The 22,280-nt window shown below is 55.9% G+C and overlaps 3 protein-coding genes across 11 annotated transcripts; 2 read left to right on the top strand and 1 right to left on the bottom strand.

The window, feature by feature from the left end:
- Window positions 1–930: 930 nt before the first annotated feature.
- On the top strand, window positions 931–5,670 carry ACHE (acetylcholinesterase (Cartwright blood group)). Of its 2 annotated transcripts, XM_045283623.1 has the most exons (5): window positions 931–1,211; window positions 1,517–2,603; window positions 2,925–3,409; window positions 4,349–4,518; window positions 5,350–5,670. In XM_045283623.1, the coding sequence occupies exons 2-5, from the start codon at window positions 1,539–1,541 to the stop codon at window positions 5,469–5,471; spliced, it is 1,842 nt and encodes a 613-aa protein (XP_045139558.1). In that variant the 5' UTR covers window positions 931–1,211; window positions 1,517–1,538; the 3' UTR covers window positions 5,472–5,670. The 2 variants fall into 2 exon arrangements, with proteins under 2 accessions (XP_045139558.1, XP_004705664.1); XM_004705607.2 differs by lacking the exon at window positions 931–1,211 and having other exon boundaries at window positions 1,268–2,603.
- A 370-nt stretch (window positions 5,671–6,040) lies between these two features.
- Window positions 6,041–6,854, top strand: UFSP1 (UFM1 specific peptidase 1 (inactive)). Its single transcript, XM_004705961.2, has one exon. The coding sequence runs from the start codon at window positions 6,296–6,298 to the stop codon at window positions 6,695–6,697; it is 402 nt and encodes a 133-aa protein (XP_004706018.1). The 5' UTR covers window positions 6,041–6,295; the 3' UTR covers window positions 6,698–6,854.
- A 63-nt stretch (window positions 6,855–6,917) lies between these two features.
- Window positions 6,918–22,253, bottom strand: SRRT (serrate, RNA effector molecule). Of its 8 annotated transcripts, none has more exons than XM_045283587.1 (19): window positions 21,865–22,253; window positions 14,927–15,055; window positions 14,584–14,730; window positions 14,124–14,336; window positions 12,221–12,390; window positions 11,896–12,080; window positions 11,605–11,703; window positions 11,404–11,521; window positions 11,048–11,202; window positions 10,596–10,657; window positions 10,403–10,481; window positions 10,028–10,216; window positions 8,758–8,931; window positions 8,505–8,658; window positions 8,104–8,297; window positions 7,715–7,871; window positions 7,446–7,571; window positions 7,192–7,297; window positions 6,918–7,095 (listed from the first exon to the last, which is right to left on the bottom strand). In XM_045283587.1, exons 1-19 carry the CDS (start codon window positions 22,035–22,037, stop codon window positions 7,020–7,022), a joined length of 2,706 nt encoding a protein of 901 aa, XP_045139522.1. In that variant the 5' UTR covers window positions 22,038–22,253; the 3' UTR covers window positions 6,918–7,019. The 8 variants fall into 8 exon arrangements, with proteins under 8 accessions (XP_045139522.1, XP_045139541.1, XP_045139546.1 ...); XM_045283606.1 differs by having other exon boundaries at window positions 14,124–14,312; window positions 21,865–22,252; XM_045283611.1 differs by having other exon boundaries at window positions 7,446–7,535; window positions 14,124–14,312; window positions 21,865–22,252.
- Window positions 22,254–22,280: the final 27 nt, after the last annotated feature.

Here is a 22,280-nt window from a genome sequence, read left to right as displayed (position 1 = left end):
CCGGACGCCCCCCGCCGCCCCGCACGCATCCTTAACTCTTCCCTCGCCGCCGCACACTCACCAACGCCGCCTGCCGGGGACCAGGCGCCCCGCGGGGGCTGGCCGCCACCTCTCCTCGCGCATTTTCGTGGGGATCCCCGAACCTCCCCTCCCCCAGCTGGCTCCCAAGTATGGGAACCTCTGGAGGGGGCTCCCGGCTTGGGGCGGAGCCGAGCTGCGCAGACACCTGCCTCCGGCTGCCCCCACCACCACCACCCATGGGCCCGGGCTCGCCCTCCTCTGCGCAGCGCTGGGCAAGGTCCCCCTCCGAGGCCAGGCGCCCCACTCCCGCGAGGACTCCGTCCTTATTCATTTATTTATATACATACCTTTTGAAATTTTTTGGTAAGGGGAGGCTCAGCGGAAGCCCCGAGTTATAATTAGCCTCCCTCGGGTTTCCCAGTTAATCTCCAGCACCAAGCATCCCGCAGCGCAGGGAGGTGGGGGCTGGGCGAGGGGTGACCGCCGGGAGAGGGGGGCAGTTCTGACCCGGGGAATGTTGATCCTTTGGCCGGAGATGCCGGAACCACAGCAGCTGCTGCCCCCAAAATAGCGCCCCCGCCCCTGCAGCCCGGGAGCTCCGGAGCTCCGGGAGCGCAGGCGTCCCAGCTCTCCCTGCAGGCCCCTTGGCCGTGCGGGCGGGCGCCCAGACCCCAGCCCCAAGTACCCGGAGCCCGGCCTGGGGCGGGGATCGATGCCCTTCTCTCGGTCTCTACCGCCGCCGCCTGGCGACCGCGTGCACCCAACGTGGGACGCCCAGGACACTGGAGTCCTGGAAGCCGAGGAGGGCTGGCGAACCTGTTTGCTGGAGCCAGGCGTGGGGGGCGGGGGGGTGGGGGGGGCGTGCAGCTAGCTGCCGGGAACCGGCGGGTCCCTGCGCTCTGGGCCAGTGGATGAGGCAGGGCGGAGTGGGGCCGAAGGTGCAGCAGGAAGTATTTGGGGTGTCCCAGGACCTACGACTCCCACAGCCTGAATACCCAACCCAGTCCTTCAGGGCCCCGGCCCCAGACAACCCAGGAGAGGCTTGGGCTGCGCCTGCACGCCGCCCCTCCATCAGCTCCTCGGGTCAGTGCGGGCCCCGCCCCTGCCGTGTGGCCTGTGCGTGGACTGCGGCCTCCGCTGCCCGCACTGCACGCACTGGGCCGGGCCCAGTCCACCCAGCGGGGAAGGAGGTGAGGGCAGAGGGCCCCCCTGTGGGGCAAGGGGAGGGAGAGTCCTTGCCAGAGCCGTTGAGCTCTGTGGCCTGGGTTGGGCTGTCTGGGTGGGTGTCTGCCTGGTCTCTGCCCTCTGGCATTTTCTGTCTGCCTGCATCCTTGGCTCTGCCTGCCTCCCTTCCCCCGCCATCTCTCTCCTCCTGGCTGCGGACCTGCCCCACCTCCTCTGCTGCTCCGTGATAACCCCAGGGCCAGGGTACCACCCAATCTCCCTGCGGGCTGCCTTGGCCCTTAAACCCGCTGCCTTTTCTTTCTCCCAACAGACACCCGACTGCCCTGGCAGCCATGCGGTCCCCGTGGTGTCCCCTGCAGACGCCCTCACTGGCTCCCCAACTGCTCCTCCTCCTCTTGCTCTTCGGAGGGGGTGCAGGGGCTGAGGCCCGGGAGGATCCAAATCTCCTAGTGACCGTGCAGGGGGGCCGGCTGCGGGGCATCCGCCTGATGACCCCAGGGGGCCCTGTCTCTGCTTTCCTGGGCGTCCCCTTTGCAGAGCCACCTGTGGGCCCCCGACGCTTTCTGCCACCAGAGCCCAAGCGGCCTTGGTCAGGAGTGCTGGACGCCTCCGCCTTCCAGCGGGTTTGCTACCAGTATGTGGACACCCTGTACCCCGGCTTTGAGGGCTCTGAGATGTGGAACCCCAACCGAGAGCTGAGCGAGGATTGCCTCTACCTCAACGTGTGGACGCCATACCCTCTGCCCACGTCCCCCACCCCTGTCCTTGTCTGGATCTATGGGGGCGGCTTTTACAGCGGGGCTTCATCCCTGGACGTGTATGATGGACGTTTCCTGGCACAGGCAGAGGGGACGGTGCTGGTGTCCATGAACTACCGGGTGGGCGCCTTTGGCTTCCTGGCCCTGCCAGGGAGCCGGGAAGCTCCAGGCAATGTGGGTCTTCTGGATCAGAGGCTGGCCCTGCAGTGGGTACAGGGCAACGTGGCAGCCTTTGGGGGGGACCCAACATCTGTGACACTGTTTGGGGAGAGCGCAGGTGCCGCCTCGGTGGGCATGCACCTGCTGTCCCCTCCCAGCCGGGGCCTGTTCCACAGGGCTGTGCTGCAGAGTGGAGCCCCCAATGGGCCCTGGGCCACTGTGGGCATGGGAGAGGCCCGCCGCAGAGCCACACTGCTGGCCCGCCTCGTAGGCTGCCCTCCAGGTGGCACTGGGGGCAATGACACAGAGCTGGTGGCCTGTCTGCGGACCCGGCCAGCCCAGGACCTGGTTGACCACGAGTGGCACGTCCTGCCTCAAGAAAGTGTCTTCCGATTCTCCTTTGTGCCTGTGGTAGACGGGGACTTCCTCAGTGACACCCCTGAGGCCCTGCTCAGCGCTGGCGACTTCCAGGGTCTGCAGGTGACTGGTGGCTGGAGAGGGTGGCGCTGGTCCTCCTGGGTCCTTTCTGCCCACACCCCATCCCCCAGGGACCCACTCCCAGAGGCCCAGGCTTCCAGACCCCCCTCCCACTCCTCCTCCCTGAGGACTCAGGCGGATCACACACTCCCACCCCAGGGTGGTCAGAGGAATGACCATGTGGGCATAGCGTCTCTTTCTCTCCATCCCCTCCCCTGTCTCATGCTCTCTTGCTCCCTGATTCTGGGTCTGTAACTGTTCATCTCTCTGGCTTTTTGTCTGTTTCTGTCTGCCTGTCTGTCTGTGTTCATCCTGTCCCCCCAGGTGCTGGTGGGTGTGGTGAAGGATGAGGGCTCCTATTTTCTGGTTTACGGGGCCCCAGGCTTCAGCAAGGACAACGAGTCTCTTATCAGCCGGGCCCAGTTCCTGGCCGGGGTGCGGGTCGGGGTCCCCCAGGTGAGTGACCTGGTGGCCGAGGCTGTGGTCCTGCATTACACAGACTGGCTTCACCCTGAAGACCCCGCGAGGCTCAGGGAGGCAATGAGTGATGTGGTGGGTGACCACAACGTGGTGTGCCCCGTGGCCCAGCTGGCTGGTCGACTGGCCACCCAGGGTGCCCGGGTCTATGCCTACATGTTTGACCACCGTGCCTCCACGCTCTCCTGGCCCCTCTGGATGGGGGTGCCCCACGGCTACGAGATCGAGTTCATCTTTGGGCTCCCCCTGGACCCCTCGTTAAACTACACCATCGAAGAGCGAATCTTTGCCCAGCGGCTGATGAGATACTGGGCCAACTTTGCTCGCACAGGGTCAGCAGTGCTGACGGGGAGGGGAGGATGGGCTTTGGGGGCCAGGGAGGCTACCAGGGGAGGGGGATGGAGTGGACGTAGTGAGGGTTCGGGGATCAGAGACAGAAGAGGAGCGATAGAGAAGAGAGGTTCACAGAGAAAAAGGGCAGAGAAGAGTCGGGGAGAGAAAGGGGTGAGCTGACCAACTCCTAAAGAAAGGACAGAGGGAGGGAGGCTGAAGGTCATACTTTCGGAATCCACCCACTGCCTTGGCGGCCATACTGCCTCGAAAGCGACACCTAAGGACAGTCAGACTGCCCCACCGGGTTTCCGAGACCGGACATCTTCCTGGAAGCAATCAGCCTCATCTTTCTCCAGCAAGAGGCTGGTGACATCCAACTCCCCACCTTTCACGGTGCAGCCCTGCGGCACCACCCACTGCACCACCAGGGCTCCTTAAATTGGGCCAGTGGTTGGTAGATCAGTGATGTCACCACGCCCGCTGCAGAGAACCATAAACCCAGCATCCCATGGATGTTGTCAGAAGTAAACTGTGTTGTTGGCTGAGATAAGACCGGCCGGCCTGGTAACGGATTAAGTCAAAACCCACTGCCGCTGAGTCCATGCCGACTCATAGCGACCCTACCGGACAGGGTAGAACTGCCCTTGTGAGTTTCCAAGACTGTAACCACGGGATTAATAAAGAGCACCAGTCGTTTTAAAGGGAGAGACGCCGGTGGAGAGGGAAAACAGAGGGGAAAGGAGAGACAGAAGAGGGGCAGGTGGAGACTCAGCGGGGCGGGGGGAGGTGGGGCAGCGGAGGGTTGAGGAAAATGGGCTCTTCCCTGGAGCTAAAGACACCCGGGGAAGAAAGGAAGCCCTGCTCCATCTCCAGTCCCCATCCCTCACTCCACCCCAGGCAGGCTTGCAGGGGGCTGAACCTCCCCTTTCCTCCCGCAGGGACCCCAATGAACCCCGGGACCCCAAAGCCCCGCAGTGGCCACCATACACCGCGGGCACACAGCAGTACGTGAGCCTGAACCCGCGACCGCTGGAGGTACGGCGCGGGCTGCGTGCCCAGGCCTGCGCCTTCTGGAACCGCTTCCTGCCCAAATTGCTCAGCGCCACCGGTACGCTGGGGCCAGCCTGAGCCGGGTCCGGGGCTGGGGTGAGGTGGGGGGGCCGAAACGGGGCCGCGGAGAGTGAGCGGAGTGGGAGCCGGCCTGGTGTAACCCCTCTCTTCTCCCTTCCCCTCCCGCCCCCCCAGCCACGGAGGCTCCCAGCACCTGCTCAGGCCCCGCCCACGGGGAGGCCGCCCCGATGCCCAAGCCCGGCCTCCCTCTCCCCCTCCTCCTCCTCCTCTCCCAGCTCCTGCGGTGGTGACTTTGACCTCTTCTCAGGGACCCCTCTGCCTCAGCCGGCCACACTCGGGGGCCTCCGATCCAGAGCCCCGCTTCCTTATCAAACCAAGAGAATCAAACTGGACAAGGGGAGGGGGCGGGGAGATAAGTGACCCAGGACCGTCTCAGGGATCCACCCACACACCTTTTGTTGCTTAAATGGAAAAGCCAAACATCTTTATATAGAAAATGAACCTTTGCAGTCTGAGCCTATTGTTGTGGGCAGAGGGAGGACCTGGGGCTAGATAGCATCCCAGTGGGGCTGTAACGGTCAATCATTTGTCTCTTTTTTCCCCTCACCCACCCACTGATCCGCCCTCTCTGTCCTGTCTTCCGGTCACTTTCTCCTCCCTCTCCTTCCGGCCATCCTTCTCTGACCCTGCCTCTACCCTCACCCACCCTGGTCTCCCGCCTTTCATCTATCTATTCTCCTGAACCTCTTGGCATCATCCCACGTGGCCCTGTGCCCTCCTTGCGTCCACGCCCTACCCACCCCCCACCCCCCAATGTCCATTCCCCGACCTTCCTTCTCCCACCCCTGTGTCGGCACCCTGCCCACAGACACCCTGGACGAGGCAGAGCGCCAGTGGAAAGCCGAGTTCCACCGCTGGAGCTCCTACATGGTGCACTGGAAGAACCAGTTCGACCATTACAGCAAGCAGGATCGCTGTTCAGACCTGTGACTCAGGCGGACCCCAGCTCCCCGTCCCGCCCTCTAGTTGTATATACTATTTATTTAAGGGCTGGGATATAACACGGATGAGCCCCAGGCCCTTTCCCCACTTTTCCCCCGGGGCACCCTCTCCTCTGCATGTCTCAGGCCGAGCTCCCTCCCCTGCGGTGCCTTTGCCTCTCTGGGCTGCCAATAAACTGTTACAGCCACAGGAGTGTGCGACTGGGGAGCCGGGTAGGGGCAAGGTCCCTGGGTTCCAGTAACTGCAGCCGAGAGCTTCCGAGGCTAGTACCCGGAGCTGGGCGCCTGCGCGTACAGCTGCGCCCGAGCTGATTCCCGCCCCGCCCCGTATCCGGGCTGCGCCTGCGCCGCAAATCGGCGAGGCGGAGGGTCGGGCGCCACGGTGCATTGTGGGAGCTCCTCGTCTTCTAGTGCCGCGTGAGCGTCCCCAGAGCCCGCATACCGGCCCCGCCCAAGCTAGCCCACGACTTGGGGCCCAGAGGAAGCGTTGGGGCCTCTAGTCCTCCCCGGAATTCCCTCCTCGCCCCCAGGAGTACGTGTTTGCTCGGTCCCGGCGCCCGCCGCCCGCCGCTGCAGCCAGCCGCCCTGGAGCCGCTTCGAGACGTCCATCTAGGCCTGGCCCTGCCATGTGCTGGTTCCGCTCGCCTGGCCCTCCTCTCGGGCCACTATCTCTACTACCACTACGGCTGCGATGGCCTGGACGATCGAGGCTGGGGCTGTGGCTACCGCACGCTGCAGACCTTATGCTCGTGGCCTAAGGGCCACACCGAGGGCGTGCCGGAGTTGGCAGCAGTGCAGGCAGCCCTCGAGGACATGGGCGACAAGCCCCCCGGATTCCGGGGCTCCCAGAGCTGGATCGGCTGTGTAGAGGCCAGCCTTTGCCTGGCCCACTTTGGCGGGCCCAAGGGGCGCCTGTGTCACGTACCCAGGGGCACAGGCCTTCAGGGGGAACTGGAAAGGCTTTATTCCCACTTTTCTGAGGGTGGGGGGCCTGTAATGGTGGGAGGGGATGCTGATGCCCGAGCCAAGGCCCTGCTGGGAGTCTGCCTGGGGCCAGCCAAGGAGGCCTACGTCCTCGTCCTGGACCCTCACTGCTGGGGAGCTCCTGCAAACCCTGGGGAGCTCCAGGCTGCTGGGTGGGTGAGCTGGCAAAAGGTGACCACTGCCTTCGACTCCAACTCCTTCTACAACCTGTGCTTGACCAGCCTTCACTGAAAAGCAGCCACTGCTGTGGGACTAAGGAAGACCCCAAACCGAGGCCCCTGGCCACCTTTCTATGGCAGAGTTGGTTACTTGATGTCAAGTCCCATGGCAGTACCGCCCCAGTAGAGCCTGGGCATTTGACACCAATAAAATGGCCCGTCCTGGCTAACAGTGGTCCCAGCCAATCTGTGGGAGGGCTGGGGGCTGGAACAGAATCCATACTCAGGCCTAATAGAGGAGAGGCGCTTTTATTGGCAGGAGGGTTGGATGTACAAAAAACTCTCAGCTGTATGGACAGGGCAGTCACAAAGGAACAGAGACGCACATGGATGGTTCAGAAGAAATCCACATCGTCTGGGGCATCCAAGTCCCGGTACTCCACAATGGCCCGTGGGTCTCCACGAACCATCCTAGGAGATGAGAGGGAAAACAGGATGAGACCCAAGGCTCCCTTAGGGCGTTGGAAGAGGGCAACCAAAAGCTCGCACTCCACAGCTCATTCTCACCTGTTGCGGGGTTTCCCAGGGTAACCCCCTTGGCCTCGAAAGGCATCATAATTCCCTCGGCCAGCACCATATGGAACGTGGGGGTAAGGAGGTCCTCCTGTGGGGACTGCAGGGCGGACAGCACCAGCTATGAAAAAAACCATCACCTGAGAAATGACCCTCAGTATGTCCTAGCTCAGTTTTCTCAGGCCCAGCCCCCACCCCCACCCCTGCAACCAAACCAATAGCCCTACCCTCTTCCCTCCTATGCTTACCTCCATAGCCTAGGATGGGGGGCCGAGGCTGACCATAGGGCATCAGGCCTTGGGGCGTCTGGTGTGGGTAGGGGAGTCCCGGAGTCAGGCCTGGGGGGAGTACAACACGGACAGGAACATGAATTACTGGGGAGAGGGGAGGAGAGAAAACAGTTCTAAGAATAAGGCTGCATGGTGGGATAGAAACTGGGAGAATTTGGGGTAAAGGGAGTCCCCAGACAGGTGGGGACACACGGAAACGCAGTGGACCCTCGTGGATCGTATCTTACTCTGGGCAGGGCCTGGTGGCTGCGCTGGCTTAATCTCGGGCAGAGCCGGACGCTTGGCATCAGTGAGGAAATTGTTAAAAAAGGCCACCTCCTTCTTCACTTCTTCGATTTTCTCTGCGTGTTTGTTAAAGATATGCTTGCGCACAAACTCGGGGCCCTAGGCGAAGAGAAGCGGGTCAGGACAAAGGAAGGAGTTGGGTTTCCCAAATCCTCTGCACAAGGAGCCCTGTGGCACAGTGGCTAAGCACTTGACTAGCAATGGGCTTGAAATCTCTCCAAGAATCTACCCTTCTCTCCTGTCAGGGTCCAGATAGCGCCCCAGTTCCCTTCCCACGTGGTTTCCCTTCCTCGCCTCCACAGTTCTAGCAAATCAACTCAATGTCACAGACCTTGAATTTCTTGCCACTCAGGGGGCAGAGCCACTTCTCCTTGCCCAGTTCCTGGGTGTTTGAGGTGACAAATTTTTCCACTTCCTGCTCAGGGTCTTTGCGACCCATCTTCTGGGCTTCTTCCTCAGAAAGTGACTCTCGCACACTCAGCAGGGGTGTCAGCTTCTCCTCGAACGTCTTCTGCCACTCGAGCACTGTGGTTTGGAGAGCGCGGGAAGTGTGGGATACTAACACTGAGAGAAATAGACTGGGACTTGCCTCCACCCCCCCACCCCCCCCACGGAAGCAGGATGGAGACGGCCATGGCCAAGCTTTGTGGGTAGAGCAGAGCTAAAAGGACAGCTGGGCAGAAAAGGGGAAGCTCTTGGGGCTTGGGAGGAACAAGGAGGGATCTAGCTCACCTTCACCATGACTGATGCGATTGGGTGGCATGGGGCCCCGGACATGGACGATGCCACAGCGGTTGGGCATTTCATCCTCATTGGGGTACTCGCATGTGTTATAATAATCCAGAGAATGTACGATGCGCAAATAGAGGAGAAGTTTGTCCAGAACCTGAACAACAAGGAGACTAGGTCCAGCCCTTGGTCGGTTCATCTGGCTCCTCCCCAGCGATGCTCACCATGCCCTGAGCCCAAGCGACAGAGACCACACCTTGATCAGCTTCTCATCCCGCTCCACGTTGATCTCAGCCGGATTCCCTTCTTTTGGAGGCTCTTCCGGGGGCGCCCCCCCACTGCTCCCTAGCAGCTCCTCCTCCTCAGCGCTCACCTCCTCAATCAGGTAGTCAGTGATATTCTTCAAGATTGGGTTCTGAGAGGGCAGGTTCTGGGAGGGAGAAGGGGTGGAGGGATGAGAGGCCAGGCAAGGTGGAGATCCCAGGAGCCTCACTCTTTGCCTTGCGAGTCTCCTTTTTTGTCTCTCCTATCCTAACACAAATAAGGAGCTGGGCTTGTGTGGTTGTTACTTAATCTGTTGTCAATTTGAGACTTCAGAGTGAAGAGGTGGAGTTTAGCCTGTCAATCAGGTTGCAGCTTGATGACCTCATTTGGAGGCATGATGGAGATAAATAGCTTGTTGGAGGCGGGACATACTCCCTGCAAGACATTACTGACAAAGAGCCTGATGGAGCTACGCTGATGCAGCAGGGCTCTGGGAGCTGAAGGAGCCACATGGAGACCCCTGCCAGCACTGAGATGCTTCCACTGTCACTGGATGCACAAGACTTTCTACCCACTGGGCTGCTATATTCCTGTGGTCGGTGTCATGCATGTGCTATGTGAGTCTACAGAGTAATTTATGGACTAGTATTGGACATACGGGCTAATATTGGACTAATGCACTTGATCTGGGCTGGAGTGCTTTTCAATATTCAATTGCTCTTGTATATAAAGCTCTTTCTTATACACGAGGGTCTATGCATTTGTTTCTCTAGGCAACCCAGACTGACAGAGCTTGCTAACTGAAATGTCCCACTTTGGGTCCACTGGTTTCCCTGCAAGAGAGCCGTAGAGCAGATCTACCTTATCCAACTCCAAACTCACTGCCACGGAGTCACTGCTGACTCACAGCAACCTCCTGTGGACTTCTGAGACTGTAGCAGTTTACAGAAGCCCGGTCTTTCTCCCGAGGAACTGCTGCGGGTGGTTTCAAACTGCCGACCCAGCAGATCACAGCCCAACGCGTAATCACTACACCACCAGGGCTCCCATTCTACCTTGTAGTAATCAAAGTCAACTTGACAGTGCACACAACCCCTGTTCTGTTTGGTACCCCCACAAGAATTCCCAGTACGAGTCTGTTCTGTTGAGAGGGGTGAACCAGAAGCGGATGGGTACAAATAACCCCTATTACAGCTCAAGCAAGGCCCAAGTGCCAGAGTATTAAAGGCGCTTCAAGGGAATGCACAGGCGCAGACACTGACCGCCGACAGAGGCGGCGTCCCTGGCTCCGAGGCCCAGAGCTGGGTCCTGTCATCCAGCGTGTGGATCAGCTTGGCTGCCAGTTTGATGTCGTTGCGCACAATCTGCTTGTGCTGGGTGATGCCGTTGATGTTTCGGACCCGCCGGGTCAGATCTCGGTTGACACCAGGACTCAGCTCGCACTCCCGGAGCTATAGGAAGCAGGTCACCCATCACCCAGGACCACTTCCCCAAGAAAGAGCCCCCTCCACCACTGCCCTTAAGGCACCCCCATGAGCTTCCTGGGACTGACAGGGACCCTCGGTCCACAGCTCACGGGAGCAGAATGAATGAATCCATGCGGAGCCCGGAGAGCCAAACCCCTTCTCAAAACTCACTCGGATATTCTGCAGGTTCCAGCAGATCTCCTTGATATTCACACTTCGGTCAAAGGTCACCCAGCCACGTCGGAAAAATCTAATGGAGAGAGAGGAACAAGAACATTCCCACAGGCCAGGAAAGGGATAGGGGGCGGGGCGGGGAGGGCCAGCGTGTAGCTCCCGCTTCTTTCTTTGTGATCCAAGTCCTCACCTCCTCTCCGGTTGGGGCTCTGAAAGCGCCACCCGCATGAAGCCTGGATATCTTTTACAAAGCTGGGAGGGAGAGGACAAGAGAACTCAGTGAGCAATGGCATGGGGATGCCGCCCTTCTCCCACCACTCTCCCGTTCTCACAGCTCCAGGGGGCGCTGCAGCCTTGAGCTGTGGCCCTCTGCAGGCCAGGGGAAAACCAGTAGAGGGCTTAATCAGGCCGACACCTGCCAGCCAACGCCACCATCAGGGTTAGCCACCAAAGGGTGGAGCTCCCCGGGAAGGCAGAGACCACCTAACTACAGACATAAGGGCCTCCAGAAGTGGGTGGGGAAACTCCCCGTTCTCCTTCAATGCCACGTTTCCACAAAGGTGCAGTGCCTGGTGCCTTCCCACTCCCCAAGGAATGTGGCCTGGGTGTCACCTCTGTTCCAGTGCCACCTCCCCGACTCACAGATATGATCTCAGCCCGGGAGATGTTGGGGGCGATGTTGCGCATGAAGAGGGAGCAGGTCTTGTGCAAGGGCCGGGGCTTACATTCCAGCCCTGGGGCCTCCTTGGGCTTCTCCCTCTCTTCTTCCTTGGGCTTCTCCTTCTCCTTGAGAGCTTCTAGCAGGTGGAGAGGGTAAAGTCAGGGGTGCTGGTCAAGTTCTCTGTTGGAGTTGGAGGGGAGGAAACAGAAGCCTCCGCAAGCCAGCACCTCCTCCACCCCATAGACACCACTAGCCTTTCACAGGCCCCTCCTCCCACCCACCCCCACCGCCCTATTCAACCGGAAGAGACTGGACCACAGCAGACAAGGCAACCTACCAGCCTCCTCCTTCTCCTCCTCGGCCTGTCCACCCTCGGACTCGGACTCAGACTCGGACACGCTGCCCTCATCAAAGCTGTCAGCGCCACTGTGCTTGCGGTTCCGCTTCTTGCTGCTCTGTGGGGGTCACCGCAGGAGGGGAGGAGTCAGTACCCAAGGCCCTGCCCCAATATCCCCACCCCATAGAGGAGCTGCCCTACCTTTTTGCCATCTTTCTCAGAGTCTTCTTTCTTCTCGTCCTTGTCCCCGTCGCCCTCCGATTGCTTCATTTTATCATCATTAGGGCTGTCATTCTCAGCCTACAGGAAAAGACGAGCACTGCAGATGTCAATGCTCCTCCCTTTCAGGCAGTGGCACCTCATAGCTCAGCCCAGAGGCTCCTTTCTATCCCCGCCCACACCACCCCAAGCCTCCACCCCACCGAGCACCAGCCCCTTGGGAGACACACCCCACCCCTGAACATCTACCCCGCTGTTGCCCGCCACTCAGACCTGTTTGCCATCTTCGTTCTTGCCATCCTTGTCATTGGCCTTGTGCTCACCATCCCCCAGCCCTGGCCCAGCCCGGCCCTCCTCTTTCTTGGCAGGGTCCCCAGGCTTCCCCGCCTGTTCTTCCTCCTCCTCCTGCTCCAGGATACGCAGATCATTCTCTGTGCCTCCTTCCATTTTAATCACAGCTGCAACAAGAAGAGCAGTCACACCCCCAGGGCCCTTTCCCTCCAGCCTGTGGGTTTCAGTCTTCTAGTTACCCCCAACAAGAATCCGCTCATCCAACAACCCCCATCCCCTTGCCACCCCACCCCCCGAATCTCCACACCTGCATCCAGCATCTTCACAATGGCATCTGCTTTCTCTATGTCCAGGAGAAGATTATCAAACCAGCCACTCTCCATGAGAGAAAGGAAAACCCGCAGTCGGTTTTGCAGGCCCCCTCGGGCCTCCTGCCGACGCTTCCCGACCTCATCTGGGTGGTACTTTGATCGAAACCTGGGAAGGATGGGGGGGGGTGGGGGGGACAAAAACAGTCATGGAGGAGCCAGGGCAAGGATGTGAGGAGGGGCCCAGCAAAGTCAGGGCAGAGTCCCCAGCCTCTCACACCCACAGAAGATCATCAGGAAAGCGGAGGAGGAGAGAAGTACACAGAACCACCCAGTCAATCCCACAGGGAACCAAAGGGGGTGCTCTGAGAAGATCTGGGGGAGAAGCAGAAACTAAGAGCTCTGGATTTGGGAAGACAGGACTGCGGGCAAGGCCAGGCCTGGACAAGCAGATGGACTGCCCCAGAATACTAGAGTGGGTGGCTAAAGAAGCACCAGGCCATCCCCAACCTCCAGTCCTTAAGAGACCTGCTCCCACCAAATCCCTCCACCCGTAGGGGGGAGACACAGGGGCATTGGGAGTGCACCGGGCAGAAAAAGGAGCTCTCTCTCCCCCTCCCCTTGGAAAGACCAGCAAGATGGTGGAGGGACAGGGACAGAGAAAAGGGAAACCACAGTGCCCTCACGACCTCGGGTCGGTCCTGCCCGTGGGGAGAGAGCGGAGAGAGGAGCAGCACAAAGGGAACATTTAGAAAAGGGCCTTGGGGGTGGGGGAGAAGAAATGAGAGAGGAACGGGAGGGAGACGAGGAGAGAAAAGGGAGAGGATGAGAAATTCCCCGAAATTGACAACAGAGGGAAAAACTGAAGCCCAGACAGAAATGGAAACACAGAGAAGGCAGCGAGAGGGCGCAGAGGGGTGACAGAGCGAGGAAGAACGAATGGAGAGACGCAGACGAGGACGGAGAGGGAGAGCACAGTGCCACATGGTCAGCAGAGAGAGGAAAGGAGAAGCCGCAGGCATCACCTCCAGGATCTTTACCTTGGCTGCTTGGTCAAACAGAGCTCAAGATTTAACTAGCCGCGCCCAGGGCCCATGCTGGCTGGTGGGCCCATGCCGGCTGGCTCCTGGCTGGGGCTTCCCGGCCGGGGTGCCCCGCCCCCGCGGGACTTCGCGGTGGGGGCCCTGACTGACTAGCTGCCTGAGCAATCACATTCAGCTAGACCACTGCATTGTGCACAGCGGTGCCCTGCCTGTCTGCCTGGCCGGGGCAGCGCGGCTCAGCCCAGGGGGGGCTCATGTATGGGCTGGGTATGGTGGGGGTGGAGGTGGGTTTGCTCCGAGCTCCGTCGATGAGCTGGTGTAGTCCCCAGTTCTGGCTCTTTTCAAGGAAGAGGAGCAGAAAGAGGATGAGGAGGAGCAGGAGGGGGGAAAAGATGGTTGATTAAAATTAAAACATCCACAAAAGGAAAAAAATAATAAACGTTCTCTTTCGGGAAAGTGACCCTGAGATCTTGGATTTCCTGGTCTGGATTCGCTCGTTGCTTGGGGGAGATGCCACAGCCACGGAGGGTTGCCAGCGATCGGGAATGGCAATGGCCCAGTGCCATCAAGTGGGAACCAGTCTGCCTGCTGCCCCAGGGGGCCAGGTGTCTCCATCCCGCTGCCTGGAGGCGTCCCACTCACTAGGGACAGCAGGGAAGGGAGACGGGGTGGGGGACCATGGCGGTCGTTGAATTGAGGAGACCCCACCAGCCAAGGCTGTTGTACTTCCCCTCCCCCACCCCCAGGAAGTTCTGGACTGGGAAAAATGGGAAGGAAACAGGACAGGGCCTCATGGCCCACTGGCTGGGCCAAGAGAAACGTGCCAGGGCAGAGGGGACAGCAAAGGGCGGGCACTCACCACTCCTCATCTTTGTGAGCCAGAAAAAAATCCTGCATCTGCTGCCTCCGGAAGTCCAGCTTGTAGTCATTGTAGCGCTTCACCGCCTCCGTCTCGTCCACAGAGTCGTCCAGCGACAGGAGGAACTCCTTGAAGCTCTTCATGACCGGTGGCGGCACTCCCAAGTCGATCTCTGCAATGCTGCCCAGCCTGGGGGGGGCCCGGTCAGGAGGTCTTGGTTGTGGGGGAAGAGGGTGGGGGGATAGGGGGCCGAGGTAGCCAGCGGCCCTCTTCCTTGGCCCACCATGGACACCAGCCCAGGCATCACCTTCGACCACCCCAGCCCCCCAAACTCACAGGCACCCCTCTGAAGGCCCGGCCCACTTCCTGGCACTAGTCTGGGCTTCAGAGAATCCCAAATGTTCCCCACACCATCCCCCTAGTCTACCAACTCCCTTCCCCCAGAACGTCGGATCTTTACCTGGCCTGGATAGGCAGTACATGATGCTGCATGATGTGGACGTCTGGGTGGCCCCAGGGCTGAGGGGGGCCATAAGTTGGGCCCCCACCCCCCCCAGCATAGGGCATCTCATAGCCACTGTGGTATGGGTCTGAACTGTGCTCATCCCTGAGGGTGGGGAGGGGACACAAAAGTCACAAAGAGAAGGCAAGCACCCCTCCAGAACACAGGAGGGGGAGAGGGCGGGCGGTATCTAGGGACGGGAACTCTCACCCAAGGGTTAAAGGGCCAGCGGAACATGAGCGCTGACAGACTTCCACGGAGGGTGAGGGGAAGAGAGAAGCCAGAGGCCCCAGCCACTCACCAGTCTCTCCGCATACGTTTCTGGGGGGGGCTGAGCTCCCGGCGGGGAGGGGAGAAGCGCTCTCGGCGATTCCTGTCATAGTCCCGGTATTCTCCCCGACTACGGCGTTCGCGGCCGCGGTCCCACTCCCTGGATGGACATAAACAAAATGTAGGAACCAAAGGGGTTGCTGGGTACCCCAACACTGTGGACCTCCTGGACAGACTTTTCCTGTCTGAAACGCCAAGATGTGAGACATGAGTTCCTGGCTGTGGCCTGTGGCTCTGGTCCTTGGGAACCAGCTGAAGAAACATTCTCGAGAAAGCTCTACAAAGCCCTGGGGGAGTAGGCTCATAACCAAACAGAAAGGTCAGCAATTCAATCCCACCAGCCCCTCGGCAGAGAAGACTTTCTGGTCCCATAAAGATGGCGACAGTGGGGGTACAAAAAGGGATTTCCCAGATGCTGCAGAATATCTAGTCAGATTAAGCGTCTGGCACTATCAGAGAGTACTATAAACTCAGATTATGGCGATCAAACCATGGAACAACATGATACTTGGTCAGCTGACCTCCCTCTTGACCCAACCTGAATTTGCTCTCGGCTCAACTATTTCTCACTTGTGAAACAAGAGACATTTCTACTCTGGTGTTTTTCTAATATTGTTGGTGGTCTTTTCATTCTTACTCTTTATTTTCTGTTTCATTTTGTTTTGATTGTTTCTGTTAGGGTTCCAGTTTGTGAAGCACAGGAGCGGGTGCATGGAGACAATCACTGATGCAAGGTTTACTGAGGGCAGGGATGGGAGCAAACAATGAATATGACGGGGGCAGGGGCACTAGACACATTGTGAAGAACTTTATGTGACTCTTTTTAAAAGCGATTTAACTGTGAAGTATATGGTATGTGAATATCATATAAGAAAACTACTTTAACAGCCCCCCCCCCCGCCCCCCCCAAAAAAACCTTGACCAATGGTTAACCATGGGTAGAGGAAAAGTTTTTGCTTAAGGGACAGTGAGTTTACATTAATGGTGGTGGAATAACTTGGAAAAGTTTATCAATATGATTGTACAACACAAAAAGCATAATCAATGGCATTGAATTATAATGTAGAAATTAAGAATGTATTGTGTATATTTTGGCACAATTTTTCAAATTACATGAATAACGAGTACAAGGAAGAAAATGTTCTAAATGTGGTAATGATTACACAACTCTTTTCGATAAGATTAAACTGTTCAACTGTAGTCTATACAACGGTTGGAACCGCTGAGGCAGTGCTAGCCTGTCCTGTGGAGCCACGGTGAGTTGGACTAAGCAGTGGTCTTTGCCTTTGTTGTGTCTTTGGAGACACCACTCAGTGAAGGAGCCTCCAGGTGGTTTTCTATCCCTGAGGTGGACTGCATGCTTTTTCCCCAGGCTGTTTCCAGGGCCGATTTGCATTTCTTGGGTAAGCTGTCCACTACCACGACTTGCTCCTTTTTGTCTGACCACAGGCTGTAGCCTGCCTGTGACTGCTCTATTTTACAAACTGTGCTATAACAAACATTTGCTATTCCAAGAAATGGTGCTTACGAGTTGGGCTGTGATTCACCAGGTAACCAGTTCAAAACCAGGAGCCTCTCTGAGAGAGGAAGACCGGGCTTTCTGTTCCTGCAGTCACAGGTTCAGAAAATGGTGCTTGACAGTCCACCTAAGGCAGTGACTTGGGATTGGTCAGTTTATGGGCCTACTAGGAGGATCATACTTTGAAGTTAACAAGGAGGCAGTTTATGTCAGCAGCCAACCCCAGAGAGAGAAAGTGAGGAACACTTACAGGAGCTGTAACATGGGTCAGGGCTGCGACACTGAAGATGGTGAGGGGCCCAGTGGCAGAGTGGGTAGTGATGGCCCAAAGCTGCTAATAGGAAAGCAGCTGCTATGCTAGGTTCGAGGCCAGGCCAGTTCATAGGGAAAAGGCCTATTGCAGGGAGGCTGCAAGGCCAAGAGGGACCTGACTGTTGGTACAGTCAAGAGAAAGACCTGAGGGAGCTGCCCCACACAAGGGCAAGAGGGATGTGCCCCCACCTGTGGAAGCCTTCTAAACTTGGCCTGGGGTCTTCGGATCCTGATCCAGATCCATGCTGGTTCTGTTACTTCCACATTGTTCTTAATTTCAAAACATAACTGTTAGCTCTCAAAAGTCACCTCCATCCACCTCTATCCAGTCCCCGCCAACTCAGAGAGACCCTTATAAGACAGGGTAGAACTGTCCCCTGTGGGTTTCCATGACTGTTTACAGGAGCAGCTGGTGGATTTGAAATGCTAACCTTGCAGATAACAGCCCAATGTGTATCCATCCACCAGGCACAGGGTTCCCTATGCTATCTCTCACATATCTGTGAGTTCTGTGTGGTATTTGCAGCATCAAGCCCAAAAGCCGGGAGAGCTGGTGTCAGAAAGGTGAAAACCTTGGAGTCTGGCTTTGAGCAGAGCATGAGGCCTGCCCCTCAGGAATCTGGGTCACTTCTGGAGCTTAGCAGCACAGGTAAAATGTCTCAAGTGATAAAGTTGCATTGTAAAATGAAACACTCCTGTCAACGTCCATCACTTCAGTCACTGCTCACAAACTCCAGCCAGTCACTTGCTTGAGCTCCAGACGCCCATCGGTAACTTCTAATGGGACTGCTAGGCAGTGCTGGTGGAGCAACAGCTACACGTTCAGCTGCTAACCAAAAGGCTGGCGGTTTGAAGCCACCCATGAGCTCCACGGGAGAAAGACCTGGTAACCGACTCCATCCATACAGATGACAACCCCGTGAACCCTCAGAGCCCCCTCTGTCACTTGGGAGTCCCTGTGACTGACAGCAACTAGAATACACTAACAACTCAAGCTCAGTTTGCCAGACTGGAGCCTGGCTTCCCAGTCAGTTCCACCAACACAGCACCATCTACCTAGTTAAGTGTCAGCCGGGATCCCAGCACACGTGTTACTGTTTGGTTAGCCCTTTCCCTTAAGGCCTATCAAAGCTGTCCCCACCTTCGCCATCTCCACACACTCGTATGCGGTCCCGTGCTCTAAGTGTGTGTGGGAAACTGAGGATGTATGGAGACAAAAATCTTTCTTAATATAAATAATTCTATTAGGAGCTCTTACAGCTCTTATTACAATCCATACATCAATTCTATCAAGCACATTTGTACATGTGTTGCCATCGTCTTCAAAACATTTTCTTTCTACTTGAGCCCTTGGTATCAGCTATTTTTTTCCCCACCCTCCCCCATACTCCCAGCAGACAAACTCTTTATTCTCATAATTAAGAAGCCTGGGAGGCCAGGGTTATGGATGGTGGGAGGCCTTCACGTTTGTGAGTAGAGTCCCAGTCACATTCTCATAATTAAAAATCATCCCCACAATATCCTCCCATTATAGTTCGACCTTAATGGCATCTCATAAGCATGTGGCTGATTGCGACCTATCCCTGCTCAGGGCAGTCACTCCCCTTTCCCTTCGCCCCTCTCCACCCCCCACCTGCACTGGTGTTAGGGTACTCCTCCAATGAACACAGGGACCTCTAGGATTAAGGTACTGCCCACTTCACTTCGCATGTACTTACCTGTAATTAGTGGGACTTGGATGCCCCATGACTACCTAAATTGGTGTAAGAATACATTCTCTCTCTCCCCAAACCACACCTGGTCCCTGATGCCATGGAGGAGGTGAGCACCCCAAAACTTGTATCTGCCTCTTCCCTTCAAATACACAAACAACTCTTAAGGCTGGATCCCACAGGTGTCTTCTAGAACTGCACCAATGGTTTGTTTCCTGCCCTTGGCCCCTCATCCGATCTATTTTACTTGGGAAACACTCATCTCACCACACCTTACTTGTGCTTAAATGCCAGCAAGTAATGCTGCTCCTCTCTGTTCAAAGTCATCTCCTTAGCCCGAACTCCAGGCTCACCTCAACGACAGACATTTTCAAATTTCTCGGTCTTAGGAACCCTACAAACTCTTCAAATCTGGGGATGTCAACTATGGAAATGGTGACCGCATCCTGCCCCCTGCCCCACCCCACTCCGGGAATGAGCAGAAACACGGTTGAAGGGAAACAACACTAATTTATCAAGGGGTAGGGGGGTAGGGGAGCTGATACCAAGGACCCAAATACAAAGTAAATGTGCAGGAAATGATAGCAACATATGTACAAATATGCTTGATACAACTGATGTATGAAATATTATAAGAGCTGTAAGAGTCCCCAATAAAATGGTTTAAAAAACAACAACTGGGAATGTCCAAGGGTCTGGGGGCTATATCCTTACTTATATTCTGAAATAAAGCAAACAAAGTATCCATTTAGTGTGTATAAATAACACGTTCCCGTGGGAAATGACTACAGGTTCACTTTACAGCACTTTAGGTTGCCTAGAGGCCTGTATTTGCGGGTGTTTTCACTAACCGAAAAACCCACACAGGGTTTACGCCTTCACAAAAAGCAAACCTAGCAGCCAGTGTTTGGTGGCACGTTATTAAAGTGGCAGCCAGCAGCGTCACAGCAGTCCGGCTTTGCAGGCCCCTTCACCACAATCCAGGCTTTATGTCTGTCATTCCTACTTGACCTCTGTACCAGCACCTCTTTTCCGCTTTAACTGCCCGTTGGGGCCATTTTACATGCAATGGGCTCCTCACTGAGATTTGGTTGGCTGCGCTTTGACCACTGTGCTACCAGGGCACATGTGTGGTGGGTTATTTGCTGAGTAGTTTCCCGTGTGAATTATGTCTTTGTTTTACGCCATTTCGGCTCATGAAAGATTTCATGGAGCACTCTACTTTCGGAGAGCAGGAGAAGCCTGTACTTCCCAGGACACTTTAGTGAGATAAATGGCACTGCCCTACATTTCTCAAATCTTTCTTTAAGGTCCAGTTTAACGGAAGACACTGGGTTCTGGTACGTGCTTCTTAGGCCAAGCCGGTTGCATCACATTGTTCTGGTAAAAACATGCAGGCAAGCAGTCTCCCCCTGAAAAGGACCAACTCTGACAGCTTTCCCAAACAACCATCTTCTCCAATCCTTCCCAAAACAAGGTTTACAGGTGATTGCCCTGTAGCGTCTACATTAAAAGCCACAAGGAGCCCTGTGCTGTAATGGTTACACATTGGGCTGCTAACTGCAAGGTCAGCAGTTTGAAACCACCAGGAGGAAAGTAAGGCTTTCTACTCCCATAAAGATTTATAGCCTCAGAAACCCAGAGACAGTTCTACCGGATTCTACACAGTCGCTCTAAGTTGGAGTAGACTCCATGGCAGAGTTCAATTTTACATTAAAATCCATGGTTCTCTCTTGCTCTTCAAATGAATCTTGACACATGTCACTCAACACTATAAAAATACCACCTTAAAAACACATGCTCAAGTTGTATTTAATAAAATTAGTAATTTTTACTGTTTCACCGAGGGCATTTTTAAGCACAACTGGCTTTTATTTTTTTACTGTGAGGTGTGGCAGTGAAACATTAAATGTTAACTTAATGTTTGCTACAGTGCCAGCAGATGTATCCACAATCAGCATATAAATGTCAACAAAACCCACTCAAAGTGACTGGGTTAGCAGTCCGTTCTTAGCCTGAAGGCTCCTTTGTCAATACAATGAAAGCACCACTATTACTATTCAAACTTTTAACCTCAGGGACCACACTGTGAACCACTGCCTAAAAATGAATCCAGAATTGATACTGCTTTCTGCACACAGCTTACACCCACAATTTCAAGATGTTCACGCCATCTGTGTTTGGGGACTCCCCACTCATCCCTCAAATGCCACTTCTTGGAGCTCTCCCAGACAGGCCATCCCCCTCCTCCCTCCTTTCCAAGAAGCCTCACCGGGGACCCCTGTTCTTCCAGTGTGCTCATTAGCAGCATAACCCCCAGGCCACTCGGTACCCCTGAAGGGCCATGACCACAGACTACATCGTGAGTCTGTCTGCAGGACACCTTTGGCTGCCTTCCACCATTCTTAAACAATGCCCAAAAAACAAAAACAAAAACTTGGTGGCCACAGAGGGTGGGGGAGGTCTCAACAATTAATTGGCTTACTAAACATTTTTCCAAAATGCCGTTTAACTAAGTCATCCCAACTCTTTATGACAACCTGTCTCCAACTCACTCACAGAAGACCCGTCGATAAAAACCGACAAACCCTTTCATATTTCCTCGTGCCTTGATTGATCTCACTGAAGCCAGTCTCAGAAATGCAAAGGAAACACTTTGGAAACAACTCAAAAGACATCTGACAAGCTCATCAATGGCGGTTCAAACCTCATCAATTAACTCAAGCAGCCTTGCTCAACGAACTCTTCTTGAAAATTTAGGTCCAACAATAAGAAATTTTATCAGATCCCGTCAGGGAGCTAACCGGTCTGACTACCTTCCCAGTGAAGTTGTAATATGCATATGTAATCTGTATCTAATATGACTGCTTGAGTCAACTCTCCCAAGGTACAACTTACAAACCATATGAAGCGTGTATTTAAGCATTACTTCTTTAGTGCTAAAGATGCTTAGATTCATTCCTTTGAGCTTCCGGACAGTTCAAAAAGCAAGCGTTGACGAACAAGGACCTTCAAGCGATAACCTATTTTTTCCCCCACTCACTTTTTGAAGGCATCTAGTTTATTAAAAAAAATTAAAAATTCGTTCTCATAGTAAAAAAGAACAAATTGTACAAGAGAGAAAGTGCTTTTGAGAGCAATTCAGAGCTAAGCGGACAATACTAGGGAGGGCTAAAACTAAGTTTCCTTCGTTTATAGTCCTTCCTGAGCTGAGAAGAAACCAACCGCAAACAGGTGAAATATTATTTTTGCACATTGGCGTACACCAAGATAGCCAAGCATCAGCAACGCCCGAAGGTCCGCTCTAATACAATTACAGGGGAAAAGCCGAATGGGGGGGGGGGTTGGGCACGAGGGGGGGCTCACCGGTCATTCCAATCGTCCCCTCGACGCCTTTCATCTCTTTCCCGAGAACGGTCGTAGTCGCTGCGCTCTCTCCTGAACTTGTCCCTACGTCTCCGGTCATACTCGTCATCGCTGTCACCCATAGCGCGAGGTGAGCGGGCCTGGGGTCCACGGTAGGAGGGCGGGGGTGTCATGATGTTGACGGGCAGGAGCAAGAAGAAAGGGCCGTCCCCCCGCTCCGCAGCAGCACGCCCGCCTCCCTCCCTCCAGGCCTGCCTTCCGTTGCTCCCGCCATCCTAGAATCCCTCTCCTCCGGCACACGGATCGGACGGGATGGCTCGACCTCCACTCGCCCCCAGGGGTCTCCCGGCTCCACCCCTAGCGACCCCGACCGACAGCGGCCTCCAACGGTTGCCGGCGGCTCCCGGGCTCGGGGG

Source organism: Echinops telfairi, unplaced genomic scaffold (assembly GCF_000313985.2).
Source record: "Echinops telfairi isolate 266 unplaced genomic scaffold, ASM31398v2 ScPeMD7_5;HRSCAF=22, whole genome shotgun sequence".
Lineage (NCBI taxonomy): Eukaryota > Metazoa > Chordata > Mammalia > Afrosoricida > Tenrecidae > Echinops > Echinops telfairi.
Note: the sequence above shows the minus strand (reverse complement) of the source record. Positions and strands in the feature narration are given on the sequence as shown.